The sequence below is a fragment of the Fukomys damarensis genome, unplaced genomic scaffold, assembly GCF_012274545.1.
Source record: "Fukomys damarensis isolate Sample0158 unplaced genomic scaffold, DMR_v1.0_HiC HiC_scaffold_27, whole genome shotgun sequence".
NCBI classification, from domain to species: domain Eukaryota; kingdom Metazoa; phylum Chordata; class Mammalia; order Rodentia; family Bathyergidae; genus Fukomys; species Fukomys damarensis.
In genome coordinates this window covers 7,760,028-7,776,062 of record NW_022900939.1, presented here as the reverse complement: position 1 = coordinate 7,776,062, position 16,035 = coordinate 7,760,028, and the positions used below count along the sequence as shown (strand labels likewise).

General features: G+C 55.8%; 1 protein-coding gene and 1 non-coding gene across 2 annotated transcripts in view; one reads left to right on the top strand and one right to left on the bottom strand.

The window, feature by feature from the left end:
- Positions 1-10,363, bottom strand: part of Alx4 (ALX homeobox 4) — a 10,828-nt gene extending 465 nt beyond the window's left edge. The window contains exons 1-5 of the mRNA XM_010612688.1: positions 10,270-10,363; positions 7,930-8,091; positions 6,614-6,924; positions 1,623-1,751; positions 6-97 (exon numbers count right to left, since the gene is read on the bottom strand). Of these exons, the coding sequence (XP_010610990.1) occupies positions 6-97; positions 1,623-1,751; positions 6,614-6,924; positions 7,930-8,091; positions 10,270-10,363 (788 nt within the window). The remainder of the gene's footprint in view (positions 1-5; positions 98-1,622; positions 1,752-6,613; positions 6,925-7,929; positions 8,092-10,269) is intronic.
- On the top strand, positions 604-710 carry LOC117283580. Its single transcript, XR_004514609.1, has one exon. It is a non-coding gene; the product is annotated as a U6 spliceosomal RNA (small nuclear RNA).
- Positions 10,364-16,035: the final 5,672 nt, after the last annotated feature.

Genomic DNA, 16,035 nt, shown 5'->3' with positions numbered 1-16,035 from the left:
GGGGGGACATGCAGGCGGGCACCGGGTCACAGGGCACCACGCAGGCGGGCACCGGCGAGGCGGCCCCGTTGTTGCCGATCCAGGTTGGGTTCTGAATCTGGGGGGGGTGGGGAGAGAGGTCACGGTGGGTAGCGGTTCAGGGCTCCTCCCTCGGGTGACCTCTGCCTGCTCGTGGACACCCAGACACTCCAGGGTGGGTCGGCGGCTGAACTTAGGGCCGTGCGAAGGGTCCAGGGAAGGGCTGGCCGGGGGCGTCCCAGTTTCAGTCTGGGCTGAGCCTCCATGTGTCGCTGGGCGAACAGCCTCGGGATGGGAAGGTAGAGCCGGGCTGGATGGCGTCGCACTGCAAGGGCTGGGGCTGCTTGCAACGCCCACCTCCCATCAGTGATCCTGCCCTGCCTGCCTCCCCAGCTCCCCAGTCCACTTCTGCCTTCCTCTGCCCGCTAAGATCTGCCAGGAGGCAGATGGGGTGTGGAGGACCAGCTTCGAGGACACCATGCACTTCCCATGCTTGGGATTCTTGGTGGCTGCAAGCAGGCTTCTGAGGGCCTACCCTCCCTCAAGTGTCTGCAGGGCTAGGGAGGTATTAACAAGCAGAATGGAGTTTTCGCTTCGGCAGCACATATACTAAAATTGGAACGATACAGAGAAGATTAGCATGGCCCCTGAGCAAGGGTGACACGCAAATTCGTGAAGCGCTCCATATATATGTTTTTAAGCAGAATGGAGCCGACATGGAGATGCACACTTGTAATCCTAGCACTCTGGGAGGCTGAGGCAGGAGGATCACAAGTTCAACCTGGTTATCTTAGTGACACAGCAAGACCCTGCTTCGAAATAATAAAAAGGGCTGAGGATATAGCTCAGTGAGAAGGCCTTGGGTCCAAACCCCAGCACTGCAGTCAATCATCCATAAAGTAAAAAGCAGAATGGAAGGGTGCTGGGCCCCCAGGTCCCACAGAGCATTCTCAGGGCATCTGGCAGCTGCAGACTGGCCATACCACACCCTGCCCCATGACCCTCACCAAGTTCTCTTGGAAGCACCAGAAGCCTGGGGCTTGCTGGACTGCAGGAAGGAGAGAGGAACAGCACCTCGAGTTGGTTTTGTCTCTCCAGCTTCGAGCTCAGATAGAAGCCACCAAGGCCAACGAGCCAGGCCTGGGGTCTCAGGGAGGCCAAGTTTGGGGTGGGAGGCAGAGAAGGAGAACGGAGCAGGAGCTGGCATAGCCTGTGCATGCAGGAGAAACCCCCATTCCTCAGGCTCCCCTCCAGCCTGGCCCTCACCCCCAGGCCACTGGCCACTGGCATGGGCAGGGAGGGGCAGAGGAGGCTGCCTGCCACTGGCGTCCGCAGTGGAGCTGAGGGCGTGGCCAGGTGGGGCCCTCTGCACCTGACTGAGTCCTGGGATGACCGGTGACCAAGAAGAGCTCAGAGGCCAGGAGGACAGGATGCGGAAGCCTGTGGCTGATCTGGTAAAGCTGCCTTTTGGGGACCAATTCACAAAGAACGTAGACGCGGTCACAGCCCTGGGCCAAATGCTCTTACTGTGCCCAGCTGACAGGCAAGGACACTGAGGCAGTGAGCCAGACCCAGGGCTGGGAAGAACCAGCGCCTGGCCTTACCTGGGCGTAGTTCTCAGCCCGGGTGAGCAGCGGCAGCTCGTAGGCAGTGGAGAAGTGGGTCCGAACCTGCTGCATCTGCCCGAAGCGTTCCCTCTTCCTCCACTTGGCCCTGCGGTTCTGGAACCAGACCTGCAGGACAAAGTGGATGTCACAGGGGTCAGGGGGTACAGTGTCCTCTGAGCCCCTTCTGGTCCCACTGCATGGGCCACAGGTTAGCATCAGCCTGGGTCTCTGTCCTTGGAGTTGTCAATCATGGAAAGCTGTAGCAAAAAAAATAAAAAATAAATCCTAGTAGCGGGAGGCTGAGGCAGGAGACTCACTGCAAGTCTGAGGCCAACCTGGATTTCATAGTAAGACCCCGCCTCAAAGCACAAACAAAGAAAGCTGTAGCCACAGACGTGATCTTGGATCAGTAACTTCACTTGTTTGAGCTTCAGAATGTAGAGTGGCGAATGTCACACACGTAGAAGTGAGTCACAGATCCCCCCTTAGCAGTCCTCTAACCAACCCCAACACAGGGGCACCCCATTCTGCTGTGGGCCACGGCTCTCTGGCCCACTCTTACAATGGCTACGCAGCCCCTGCAGAAAGCCCTTCTCCTGGACCAGCAATGACCCCGACGGCCTGCAGCGGCACATGTGCCGCAGGTTCGCCACCACTGTGACCATCACACGTGGTTAGCTTCTCCACGGCTCTGCCCAAAAGGCTCTGGCTCCTGCCCGCAGGCCCGGATCCAGAATCCCTACCCCTGCCTCCCCAGTTTCCCAGCTCAGAACTCCACATGGCGCTGCGGGCACCAGAGGCAGTCAGGAAGGGCTTGCTTCCCGGGAGAGAGGGCAGGCACTGGGCCTGTGATGGTGGGCTGGGGGAAGACAGTCCGGTGTGAGCTTGGGACCAGCGAGGCCTGATGCTTCAGGGAAGTTGGGCCCCAAACGCCATGCCTAAGGCTCGCTGGGGACCTGGCTAGGGAGGGTGGGCTCTGAGTCACGTGTGCTGGTGGCAGTGGGTCCTTGTCCTTGGCAAGAGCGGGTCTGGCTGGCTACTGTCCCAAGGCTCTGGTGACAGGTCAGAGTGGGTGGGAGAGGAAGATGAAGAGGGTTGGCTTCCTGCCAGAATGGGCTTCCCTCCCGGGGCGTCCTGGGCAGACCCTGGCACTCCCAGAGGCACTGTCTGCCAGAGACGTGGGTATGAGTGGGCACAGCACCCAGCACCCGGGGAGCAGTCTCACAAGGCTCCTCCAGGTCTGCACGAAGGCCTGCAGGCAGCACCTCCCTACCCCACCCATCCGCTGCAGGTCTGGAAGGAGTCCCCACCGGTTCCCTCCTGCTCAAGCCCCAAGGAGGGCGAAGGAGCCCAGTGGATGCGCCCCCCACGGATGCTGCCCAGCCTGTGGGACCCGTGGAACTGCAGTGGCGTTGCCAGTGCCTCTGTTTCTGCATCTGTACCATGGGCCCGGTCTGTGCCACCGCTTCACAGGGTAGGGATGGTGCCACACGGGAGCAGCAGGGGTCCGGAAGTTCTTGGAGGACTCTGCATTTGTTTTTGATAGCTCTGACCTCCTGGTTGTCTCTTGCCAGAGGAAAGTGGTCGGACAGAGGGGGTGGGGTGTGGGTCCCATTAGTGCGAGAAGAGGCGGCGCACTGGGGTTTCTCCACTGCTGCTCCAGCGCCTCTCCCGACCCTAACCCCACGTGCCGTGTGTGCACATGTGCCCCATGCATGTGCATGTACCCCCCACACACAGAGCGCCCTTCCTGTGACCTCCCTGGAGAGCTGGCTTGGGGTCTCAGTCCCTGCCCTGCAGCCTCCTGGAGCCCCTGGGGTCCAGGCCAGGCTGCCCACTGGGAGCCAAGGGCACACCAGGTCTCCTCCACGCTGTGAAACAAGATCCCCCTTTATCAGCAGCCTGGAATGGGGGTGGGAGCACGAATCCTAGGAGCTTGTTTTCATTTCATGTTTAATTTCCTGCAGGCTGAGCTAAATCTTTCCGCTCCTGCCTCAGCCTCCCAGGGCTTTTTTGGGGGGGGCGGCACAGGAGACATCAAGATAGCAGGCTCCTTTCTTTGGGGGTAGGACCACAGTCAGACAAGTTGATGTTTGTCCCCTTCTGTCTCTGTGGGCTCTGGGTCCCCTCGCTGTGGGAACATAGTGTCACTGGGGAACAGGAGACCCAGGTCCAGAAGGGAGCAACCCAGGGGCCAGGGGAGGAGGTGGCTGGTGTCTGGCAAGGGGTCCAGAACCAAGGGGAGGAACAGGTGAGGGATGGATTGTGGGCGGTGGGGGGGTGGGTGCTGGGGAGCCCAGATCATCTGGGAGGACAAACGGGGGCAGAAGGCGAGGCCAGGCTGCAGGACTGATTTGAGGGCGTTGCAGTGTGTCCCTCCGACCCCTAAAGCCTCCCCCCGTCCACGGGGCCGGAGTTTCTGCTCAGATCAACACTAACAGAACTTTCGCAGTGCGAAGGAGGCAGGGATGAAAAAATAACTAAGATGTGTGCTGTGTGGACATCAAGTCCCCACAATGAACGTGATCACTACGTACCACAAACTCTTAGTCAGAAAAGGAAACACAGACTACCAGCTATGTTACCCTGGGAGGTGGCAGGGGCCCCCCCGTGGGCCCCCCTCTGCTCCCATCCATGGGTCTTGCGACCCTGCAGCCGAGCCCCTGGGCCTCAGGGCCCTGCCGTCGCCGCTGCAGCCCGGGAGGAGAGCCGCTCTACCCTTCTGATGTCGCTCGCACCCCAGGACCACCCCGCTCCCCGGCCCACCCGGGGCCTGGCCCACTCAGCACAGGGCCTCTCCCGAGGACCAGGCTGTGCAAGGAACCAACTGTCTTGGCGGAGGCCTCCTAACCGCAGCCCATCTGGGGCCGGGGCGGGGTGGCCCAGGGCGGGGAGGCCTTGCCTTATTGTCTTCAGATACCAGCTGTGGAGGCTGGAATCCCAGACAGCAGTGAGAGGCCCCTGCCGCCCCTGGAGCAGGGCCAAGCCCCGGGCTTCTTCCCAGGAAAAGTCCATCTTGGGACCCTCACTCCGTCGCTGCTACTCCTACACTGGGCACCTGGCTGGCCACCAGCTGAGCATGGGCCCCGAACCAACTCCACGGAGGCAGGCAGGGCGTTCTATCACACTGTGTCCCCCAGGGCAGTGCCAGGCTTCTCCCAATCCCGAGGTCTGACGCACATGGAGATCCCACCCACCCCGCTGCTTTGTACAAAAACAGCATCGAAACAGTCTGGCACGTGTTGTCCGAGTGCGCCACCGACCAGCTCGCGTCCTGAATTCCAGGCTCAGCATTGCTGCTGAGGTGCTCTAACTTCAAACTATCTCTGTCCACCTCTGGGCCTTTCTTCTTCTATCAAGGGAGAAGATCAAGCGATACCCTCCACACCGTACTGTGATTCCATTTCCCTCCCCTATGATGGTGAGATACGCTACATATCAGGGTTTCCTTTTCTGCTTTGGCTGCCAGGAAGCTCAAGGCTGAAGAGGCCTAGATTTGTAATATAATTACCGTCCCGCTTCAAGACACTGGTCTTTGATCTTGGATTAAAGAAATCTTTCACTGTAAACTGCCTTGACTCTGCTTCGGAAGTAGGCAGAGGTAGGTGACCGAACAATAAAAGAACGTTAGGACACATGTGTGCAGCACACGTAGGCACACACACACCCAGCGGAAGACGAACCCCTCATCCCCACTGCCACAGCACTGTGGGACGTCACAGAAACACCTGCCCTTTCTCTGCCCGCTCCCACAGCTCTCCACACCCACCGGGCGCAGCCGAGGCCGGATGCGGTTGCTGCCCAGACTCCGGGGGCCACAGTCCCATGCGGGGCGATCTGGTGTAAAGCGGGTGCGCTGCCTGCCTTCCTCACATGCACTTCCAGCTCAGCTGAGTGTACCGGAAGCGCTGTCCGGCGGCTGCAGGATCTGGAAGCTGTGTAGGTACCGTTAACCCCAGGCTTCTGCGCACCAGCCATTTCTCACGAGAGAGTTTCTGGACTAAATCACAAATGGCTCTGTTATTGAGGCCTTAGAACTCCCCGCTGAAGGGTCTGTGCTGAACTAAGGCCACAGTGCCCTCAAGGCCCGCCAAGGACCACGGGGCTCTGAGTCCTCACACTCAGTGGTCTATGCTCCTGGGCTGTACTACGCTGTGCAGATTTAAAAAAAAAAAATCTTTGCTGTCCAGGAAAATGCTTTCCTGGTCCAGGGAAGGGAAGCTGTTGGATGACAGCAGGGTACTTGCCATTCCTAGCTTGCTCTATATGATAGAAAAGCAGCCTGAATGTGATATTTAGTTTGTGTTAAACGGTGAGCTCTAATGCATGTGCGTGGTGACCTGTATTTGGTTGGCTACTCAGAGATCTCTGCTTTCTTCCTAGCTCTTCCTTTGCTATGGTTTCCTACAGGGAGGGGGACACACCTGTATGAGCAGAGCAGGGGGACTGGTCTACAGATACTTAGTTTTTGCCCAGGTTAGTCTGAAGTCAGCCTTCTGCAGTTGGTGGGAATATAGTGGTGACCACTAGGAACCCATTTTCTAGTGGGAAGAGACAAATAAACAACAAGCCAGTCACAAATTCCAAAAGGAAGATAAAAACAGGACAACGTGGTACAAAGTGACCCGGTTTGATTGTGCGGTGTCGAGTGAGGTAGAACTGCGCTGAGCTGTGTCGGTCTGAGTTAGTTGTGCTGTGCTGCCTCGCGTTGGGTTGGGTTGTGTTGGGTTGAGTGAGTTAAGCTGTGTTATGTTGAGCTGGGTCGTGCTAGGTTGTACGGAGCTATGTTGTGCTGGGCTGAGTTGAGTTGGGTTGTGCTGGTTTAGCCAGCCGTCTTCCCGTCCCCCACAGACCTCACACAGGACAGTGGTCTCTAAGGAGGGGGTAGGAGCAGACCCTCCGGGTGGACAGGGGTATGAGGGGCGGCCGGGACCCCCACACTCAGCCCCTCAGGGAGAGCCCCTACAGCACCCCGCAGCCCCACTGACCTGCACACGAGCCTCGGTGAGGTCCGTCCTCATGGCCAGCTGCTCCCGTGCGTACACGTCTGGGTAGTGTGTCTTCTGGAAGACCTTCTCGAGCTCCTCCAGCTGGTAGCTGGTGAAGGTGGTACGGTTCCGCCGCTTCTTGCCCTTGTTGCTCTCAGAGTCGGCCTTCTCCAGCGGGCTGGGGAGGTCAGCACTGGCCCGGTCCTGGGGCCCCTTCACCCCCGTCTCCTTCACACTGAGGTAGCTGCTGTCCATGCCCACGGTATCGGTGTCAGGGGGCAAGTCTGGCTCTCCCAGGGAGCTCTCTTTGGCTGAGGGAGGAGGAAACAAGGTCAGAAGGCAGTAGCTGAAGCAAGCAAAAGAGGGGGGACCCTGGGGGAGCTGAGTGGGAGAAGGGGCTCAATCCTGGCTTCATTAGCAGCCGCGTGTCCTTCTCTGAACCTAGGGCTCTGGGCTGATCCGCCTGACCTCTGCCACTTTCATCCCCACCCCAAGATGCCAGTGTCCTGCTCCGGAGAGAGCCTCTACTGGAACCTCTGTGGCCCAAAGGGTGCTGCCCAGCACGTTAGCCTCCCTGGGTGGAGGGGAGAACTTGTTCCAAAGCCAGGTCTGAGACCCATGCGTTTGGGGTGAGAGCAAGAGACTAGCACGGTGACAGTCTGGTCCCATTTAGGTTAAACAGCAGCTGTGGAGCCTTCTGTGCCTCAAGATTCCATTGCTGAGTCCTAGGCACGGCGGCACACCCCTGTAATCCCAGCACTCAGGAGGCTGAGGCAGAAGGATCACTACAAATTCAAGGCCAGCCTGAACTACGTAGTGAGATCCTGTTTCAAACCAACCAACCAACCACCCAGCCTAAAGATCCCAGGGCTGGGGCCACATCCCGTCCTCCACTGCACCCTTGGCACTCACTGGTCTCTCCTGCCACCCAAATGAGGGCTCTTTCTCCTCGGGAGGCGGCACAACAACCAAGGCACCGACATCTTTCCTTTTACAGCAGTGTCTGGCCCACTTCTCGAAGAAGCTGTCTACACACCCTGGCCCCCAGCCAGTGGAACTGGCCACTCAGGGCTGGAAGGGACTTGAGTCACCACGCAGGCCAGGATGCCGAGCCAGAGCCCAGGCTGGGAGACCGGGGGAGGGCAGCTTGGCAGCGTCCCAGGTGGACACCCCAGCACGGGGCAGGAGCCCCACCTGTGAGCCTGGGTCTGTGCTCTGGACAGCCCAGCTAACCTCTTCGCGCCTCAGTTTCCCCACCTATAAATGAAGATGCTGTCGGGATCATCACACCACAGTGCAGCAGGCACGAGCCTCACCCTTTGGCCCCTTGGTCCCTTGCTCTGGAAACAGGTCAAGGTGGCCAGCATTGAAGGGCAGAGTCCCCTCCTCCCTGGCTTCTGTGTGCATGGGGGAAGTGGAGAGGGACGTTTTCTCGTCACCCCCGCCCCCTGCCAGCACTGAGGACAGGGAACCGGTGCCTGAGAACCACGCACAGTCCAGATGCCACAGGGACAGGGGAGCTGCCCAGGGCATCGTGGGTGACACCCTGTGAGCCCGGGCACACACAGGTGGCCACAGCTTCAGTGACAGCAGTCACGCAATTGCAGCTGGCAGCCGGGCCAAGGGCTTTCAGCAAAGATACTTATCTTCCTGGCAGACAAGTAAGTTTTATGTTTTGGGTCTTTTTTTAAAGGAAAGAAATCCCACCCAGCTCACCCAAAATAAACATCCCTGTTGTGCAACTTCCTAGGGGACGGGCCTGGGAGGCAGCCCTGCCCTGCGCTCGCCCTGCTCTGCCCCCATCCCTCATCTGCCTCTGCCCGGCTTGGGGAGAAACTGAGACCAGAAACTGTTAATAACCCCTGTGTTATTAACAGAGCACAGCCCTGGCTTCTGGGTCTGTCTACTGCACACGCGGTGTCATGGACTCCGGTTCCAGGGAGGGGCGGAAGGAAGTCCGGACCCTCACTGCATCAGCTCATCCTTCAGAGAAGAGAAGCAGCCCCTGAGCAGGTGGGGCGGGGCGAAAGGTCCCGGCTCCCACAGTGAGCACTGAGGGTCCGGTTCTGCCCAGGCCAGCCGCCCCAGGGGACCTGCTGGCTCCCGGTCTCGGTCTACCATCGTCTGGGACATCGTGTGTGTGATCTGCGAACCTCACCTCCACCTGCCTGTCCACAGAGGGGGCAACAAGCAGGGTGTCCGGCTCCGCCTCAGCCCCCCTGCCCCCAGGATGCCCAAGAGCAGAGAGGCGGAAGGAGGCAGCTGTGTCGGGCTGGGGACAGCAGGGATTCTGCTTCTGGGTCCTCAAAGAAGAGGGGAGAAATCCTTCGGACCAAGCCTGGAATCTCCATTATTAATCTTGCTTTTAAATTCTGAGGCTGGGTCTCTAATTTACAGAACAAAGGAAAGGTCCCCCCAAGTTCTAGCCCCAGAATGAAAGCAAGCCATGGTCCTTACAGACACCGAGACCTAAGATCTATTTCACCTACCTCCACCTACAGCTTCTCCACCTAGAGCTGCCGCGCAGCCCAGAGAACAAGGGCACGCTGTCCCCGCTAGACCCAGCCCGTGTTGTCTCCCTCAGGTCTGGCTTGCTGCTCCGGGCCCTTCCCCGGGACGGTGGGAGCCCCGCCTGTCCCCATGGCTGCCATCCCCACTGCTGTTTCCAGGGGCCCGAGGCTGGTGGACACCAGGGATGGGACAGGGAGCCTGCCGGGCCCTGCACAGAGCCAGCAGATTGCTGTCCAAACAGGTGATGGTGGGGCTGGCTGATAACCAGCCTCTGAAAACAGAGGCCCCGACCAATACAAAGAGCCAGCCCCCTTGGTCCTCCACAGTCCCCACATCAGCCACCTGCCTGAAATGTCCCTCGCTCCAGCTGACCTCCAAGATGCCATCAACGCCAGCTCCTCCAGGAAGCCCTCCCAGCCGCGACAGCTCGTCCTCTGCTTGCCTTTCTGGGCTCTGCCTTTGCTTGCTGGCCAGGAGCAAAGGGAGCCCTCGAGGTCTGGCCCCTCCTGCAGAACATCAGCTCTCAAGGGCCGGGGCTCTTTCTGGTCAGTGGTCCTTCCCAGCCCCGAGCTTAGCAGAGCGGGGCAGGTGGTAGAGGAGCAGTGAGAGGTTGCTGAAGAACAAATGAGCAATTTCTAAGGACACGGCTGGGCTTTGCCTGGCCTCCTGGGCACTGCCAATGTCCCTACCCCACAGCGCACAGGGAGAGAACATCTGTTACGCAAATGAAAGACCAACTTCATCCTGCCATACAATGAGAGTAAGGTAGATGGGAAAAAGAGGCACGGAGCTGGGTGTGGTGGTGCCTGCCTGTACTCCCAGTACTCCGGGAGGCTGAGGCAGGACGACTGCAAGTTCTGGGTCAGCCAAATGAGTGTCACACTTTAGGGTTGATGGCGTACGTGGCAGGAGATGACTGACCGCTCAGGCAGAGGAAGACTGAGAGAGTTGGAGGGACACACACATCTCCATGCAGTGAGGGGAAGAAATGAGGAGAACCAGTGATGGCACAGGGCCGCCTTCTCCCAGACCTCAGGGGCAGCTGCATGTGGACTCTGGAGTGGGAGAGGTGTGCAGCCGGCTGTACTGCCCACAGTCCTGACCCGGAAATCAATCCGTCTACACAGACAGTCAAACATCCGCACCTGTGAAACAGCAACACTTGGCCCGCAACAGGTCCACACTCAGTGTGGCCTCCTGATAGCGAAGGTCCCTCAAGCACCGTGAGGCCACCATCATCCCCACGGCCCCCGCCGAAGGGCCAAGGTCACACCCCCACCCGCACCTCTGCCCCAGCACCCCTGGGAAGAGCTCCTGGGAGCCCTGGCTGGGTTTCAGCTCAGGAAATGCAAGCAATAGGAAAGCTTCCTTCATCCCCGGAGCGCCGTGTTCCTGTCCTCGGCCACCCAGTGACACTCTAGAGCTGCAACTGTGTGACCTGAGAGATTTCCAGAGGTGACTGATGTTTTTCTTTTCCCTTCTTGGTGATGATGGAGACAAGAGGGACTTCTGGAGCCCTTTGGCGGCAGGGTGCTGGGACCCTTTGTGCAGTCTCCTGTGTGCACCCGCACTGCTGGCAGAGGTGTGGGGCACACGGGTGCAGGGTGTGCAGGTGTGAGCATGTGGGTGTGAGCAAGCCTCGCCCTGAACACACAGGAGAGTGCGTGCTTGTGTGCAGCTGTCCCCAGGCTATGCATATGCAGCATGCGGCTAACAGAGCTGAGTAATTTTATCCTCAGCGGCTCTCATTGCATCTGTTCTCCCTCCAAACATCTGCTTTATGGGGGACACGGGGCTTGCTGTTCCCAGTAAGCTGGCCCCACACACCTTGTGGCCAGGCACTCAGTGCCGACATAATCTCCTTAATGCCACCAGCCGAGGCCAGGGAGCCCTCGGTGCTACCTACTGGGCCGGGCTACCTACTGGGCCGGGCTAAACCCGTCACTGTCCCTCTGGGACTGGGCAGGGCCAAAGGTCAGCCTCGATCCCGTCCCACCCTGTGGGCTCTGGCCTGACCTCCGGCCTCCATGTCCCCATGTTAGCTGCAGGCCCAGCCCTTAATTCCAAAGCAGCAGAAATGCTAGGTGACATTTCAGGAAACACACACGGAGGACCCTCACCCTCACCCTCAAGGGCTGCAGCTTACAGAGGACACAAGGGGGATGTGGGCGCTCATTCCCAACACGCACCAGGCAAAGCCCTGCAGTGCTTCTTTGAAGAGAGAAAGTCTCAGAGCATAGGACCTGAGATAGGCATCCCTGAGTAAGGATTTTAGGGGGAAACTAGCAAAATTTGAATAAAGTATGGCATTTAGTGAATAGTGATGTGTGAAAGAAAAAGTGGGCCGAGTATATGAACAGACAAGTCAGGAAAGACAAAGGACAAAGGCACGTGGGAATGGAATCAACACCACTACCTGTCAGGACAATGCCAAGTTAAAGAAGGGTGTGCAGAGGCTGAGGCAGGAGGATCACCACAAGTTGGAGGTCAGTCTGAGCTACAGTCCAAGGCCAGCTTAGACTGCACAGTGAGACCCTGTCTCAAAGCCTCCTGGGGGGGGGGCAAAATTTCACTGCACACCTATTACAGTAGAAGGAAGAAAACTGGGTGATGCCAGGGTACAGGGAGGATGTGGGACTCGCAGACAAGGCTGGCAGGAACATAGTTTACCAGCATCTTACATAATTAAACCAACACCTTCTTCATAATCCAGCAAGCCCACGCCTAGCATGTACCCTAGAGAAAGGGTCTTGCTGGTATAATGGCACACCATGCAATCCCAGCACTCTGGGGGGCCAAGGAGGGAGGACTGCAAGTTCAAGTCCAGCCTTCAGCAAGCCCCTGTCTCAAAAAAAAAATTGAAAAAAAGAACTAGAGATGGAGCTTAGTGTGAAGGTCCCGAGTTCAATCCCCAAAAGAAGAAAAGAAGGAAGTAAAGACTTACTTGCAGGGGAGAAAAAAGCCAAGGCTGAGTGCCGACGTTTGTAGCAGCTCTGTTTGTTACCACTCTAAGTAAGGTTGAAACCACCCAAGTGCTGGAGTTAAGGTCTAGAACGTCCTCAGAGGCCCATGGGTCCCACCAAAGGCTGGGTCTGCAGCTTGGCACTACTGGGAGGTGGGACAACCTTTAAGAACTGGGCCTAGTGGGAGGTCTTAGCTCACCAGGGACACCCTGGAAGAGGACTGTGGGATGCAAATCTGTCTGTCGTCTGTTTTATGACTACCATGAGGAGAACAAAGCAGATTTCTCTGTTCTATCCTCCTGCCATGATACCTGCCTCACCACAGGTCCAATGCAAAAGGGCCAGCTGACCATGGCCTGCAACTTTCAAAACTGTGAGCCAAAAGACCCTTTCCTGTTGTTAAGTTTATTGTCTCAGGTATTTTGTTATAGTAACAGAAAACTGACTAATGCACCAAGTGTCTTTTAACAGGCGAGTAGGTAAACAATCTGTAAAACAGCCATACGGTGGAATTCTACTCAGGAAAAATTTTTTAAAATGACAGTAACACAGATGAACTTCAAAAACAGCATTCAGTTTTGTAAAAGAACCAGTTGCAATGTTCACATAATGTATGATTCTGCTTAATAATCACATGGCATTCCTGGAAAGGCAGAACTCTGGGTGCAGAGAACAGATTGCTGGTTGCCAGGGGTTGGGGTGGGGTGAAGGTTTATCTACAAAGAGGTCACACTGATGTGGAAGAACTACTCTGGCCCTGAAATAATCTGTATCTTGACTGTGGTAGTGAGTACATATATCTATGCAGGAAATGTGTTAAGACTCACATAACTGCACACCCACCTTTTAAATTTTACAGCATGTTATTTTACAATTTTTAAAAAGGTAAGTAAAGGGAAAATGTAAAATTGTGTTTAAACAGAGGAAAGAAAAATCCACTAAAGAAAACATTTATATGCTTTCACCTAGAAATCCCATTTCCAGGGATTAACCCTAGAGAAGTAATTAATGATGGGCCTCAAGAATTAAGCAGAGAAGTACAATGTGGTACTGTTCAGTATACAGAAAAACGGCAATTAACCAAAATGTCCAGCACTAGGGCTTGGCTAATAAAAGATGGTATTTCTTTAAACGGAAGATCCTTCCTAGTATTCTTTGTGCTGCACATTATTTCTCTCTTGGCATTTAACATGAATTATTATGCAGCGACTTGTTTTCCTTTGTTTTCCCTTTGTTTATTGTCTCTCTTTCCCTCCCACAAAAGAGGGAATACACAGGGTGATCAAAATATATGACGAGGGTTTACGTTTTAAAGTGTACTACATTGAAAGGAGCACTGCTGTGAATCCTGTTCAAAGCACTCCCCCCGCTTTGAACACACTTTTCCCACTGGCCTTGCCATTTTCTGAAGCAGTTCTGGAGTCCTCTTTCATGAAGGTCTTTATAGGGTGTAATAAAAAAATATGGTGAATGCTGCTCCTCCGTACCACCCAGTGAGAAGGCAGCCTCGTAAAAACACGACGGTGTCATCATCTGCTTCCTTCACTAGATCTGGCACTATGTGACTTCTGGCTTTCCCCAAGGTCAAAATGACCACAAAAGGGAAATATCTCAGATGGATTCAGGACACTGAGGCAGTCTAGGTGGTGCAACTAAAGCCATTCATCTCTTTGATTATACTGGTTTGCTCCCATTACACTTGGACCACAGCAGATGCTCAATAAATGTTTAATGAATGAATGAATGAATCTGAGAATAGCATTTTCACGCATGGGAAGATTGTCACTTTATACTAAGTAAACCTCATTTTGACAAAAAATGGGGAGACTGTGAAATGTCTGTCCTTAGAAAATTCTAGAAGTTTCTGGAAGCAGGAATATGGATATATGGGTTAACTCTGTCCTTTTTGTTTTGGTGTTTCTGGTCTAGAATGAATGTTTTATTTGCTCTCCCGTGGGCGGGTTAAGCTGTTATCTGAAGCAGTGCTGGGCCCGTTGCAGTGGGATTATGGGAACTGAGAGAAGACCATCGCCAAATGCAACACAGGATGCTCTGTTAAACTGGAATTCCAGATAGTGAATGCTAAGAACATCCCAAATACCACACAGGAGACGCTTACATGAATACTGATCCATTCTGCATTCAACATCAAACCTAACAGTGTCCTGGTTTCGTTGTGTTTGTTTGCTTTTTGCTAAATCTGCCAGGCCTACAAATCAGGCTTACTGTGGCATTCAGGGTCCTGCAGGCCAGACTGGCTCCTCCTGCCAGAGCCCCTCCCTTCCGCCCACCACAACCCACTTCCTCTCCCACAGTGCACTGCAGGGGCCCCAGGCTTCTGCATTTCCGTGGCCACCTTGCATCTCCCTGGCCTGTCCTTCCGCCCTCACTGGTGTGGATCGTGACTGCTATCACTTGGACGTCTTGCGCTTTCTGTCACGTTTGTGGCTTTTTGTCTCAAAGTCATAATCTGTGTTCTATTTGGAAAACAAAAAAATGGAGACAAGGAAAGAGAAGAAAATTGCAACATGCATGCGCGTGCGCAGGCACACACACACACACACACACACACAACCTATTTATATGTTTTTTTAAAAAAACTTAACTCTACGTCCTCTACATCTTTCCACGCTGCATAATATTCCACAGGGACAAACTAATGACCCAGTCCTCTACCATTAGGCACACAGGTTTCTGATGATACAAAATTGTTAACAACTGTGATAACACTCTTGAAATTAAATCTTCATCCGTAGTGATCACCTTAGCGTAAACTCCCCAAACTAGAAACACCAAGATAAATCCTATGCACAGGTTTAGGCCTCTCATAAATAGACAGACTGCCTTCCAGAAACGTGCAGATGCCCTCAGCTACCAGTCGGTAGTGCACGCTCTTATGCCAGAGCCAAGCCCGCCTTCCAGTGCTCTGGGGCCAGGCTCCCAAAAGGCCAAGAGCAAGGGTGCAGTTGCTCCCATCAACCACGAGGAGGCACTGCAGTTCCAATAAAGTGTTTTGGACTGGCAGTGGTCCCCCCACTTCCACCCCATCCCAAATGAGATTCCTGGGAGATCTGCCAGCTACATCACCACATCCCAGCCCTACAGGGGATATGGCTGGATGGGCGGGTACCTGCCCTGCCAGGCAGAGCTCTGGCCTCCTCAGTCCTCAGTACCTGCACGGTCCTGGCTCACAGGTGGGCTTTAGGAGCTTCCTCATTTTACAGAGGGACAAACCAAGGCACCGAGAGGAGATCCATCTGTCACCAGCAGCTGAGTGACCAGCCTGAGACCTGAGCTCCCGTCCCTGAGCCCCTGGAGATCTGGCGGACCAGCCACACCGGCACACAGTAGGTGTTCAGGGGACACGGGACTCACTCACAAAAGTGGCATGTGTGGATGCTCCCGAGACACCACTCGGCTGGTGACCCTGTCACCCCGCGCCGGGGCTCCACTTGGGAGGCTGCAGGGCCTCCTCCCAGCTCTCAGAGGGAGGTTTCCGGGTTCTTCCCACAGCAGGAGGGGCTTTCTCCCAGGTTAGAGGGTGGAGCCAGCTCACCAGAGCACAGGAGCAAAAGCAAAGAACACAGAGCTCTCTCAAGGGGCCAGAACCATCCTTGGCCCTCCACAAGGGTGCCAGGAAATCCACGGTGCCACCTCCCTGGCCACCATGGAAAACACTCCCAGTTTAGGGCCCTAGAAAGCAGGGCTGACAGGGTAAATGGCCTGTCTGTGGACAAACAACGGGTGAGGGCCAGAGCGGAGATTCAACCCTGGGCTCGGAGCACTTCCTGTAGGCCCCGAGATGGAGCGGGAGGGAGGGAAGCAGGTTGGGAGGTGCAGAGATCTCTGATCGGCCCCACAGCTCCCCAGTTTCATACGGGCCCTGTCCAAGGAGCGCTGGTACGAGACCAGCATCACTGACCATCAGCACGGTCGCGCCGTCTGCAG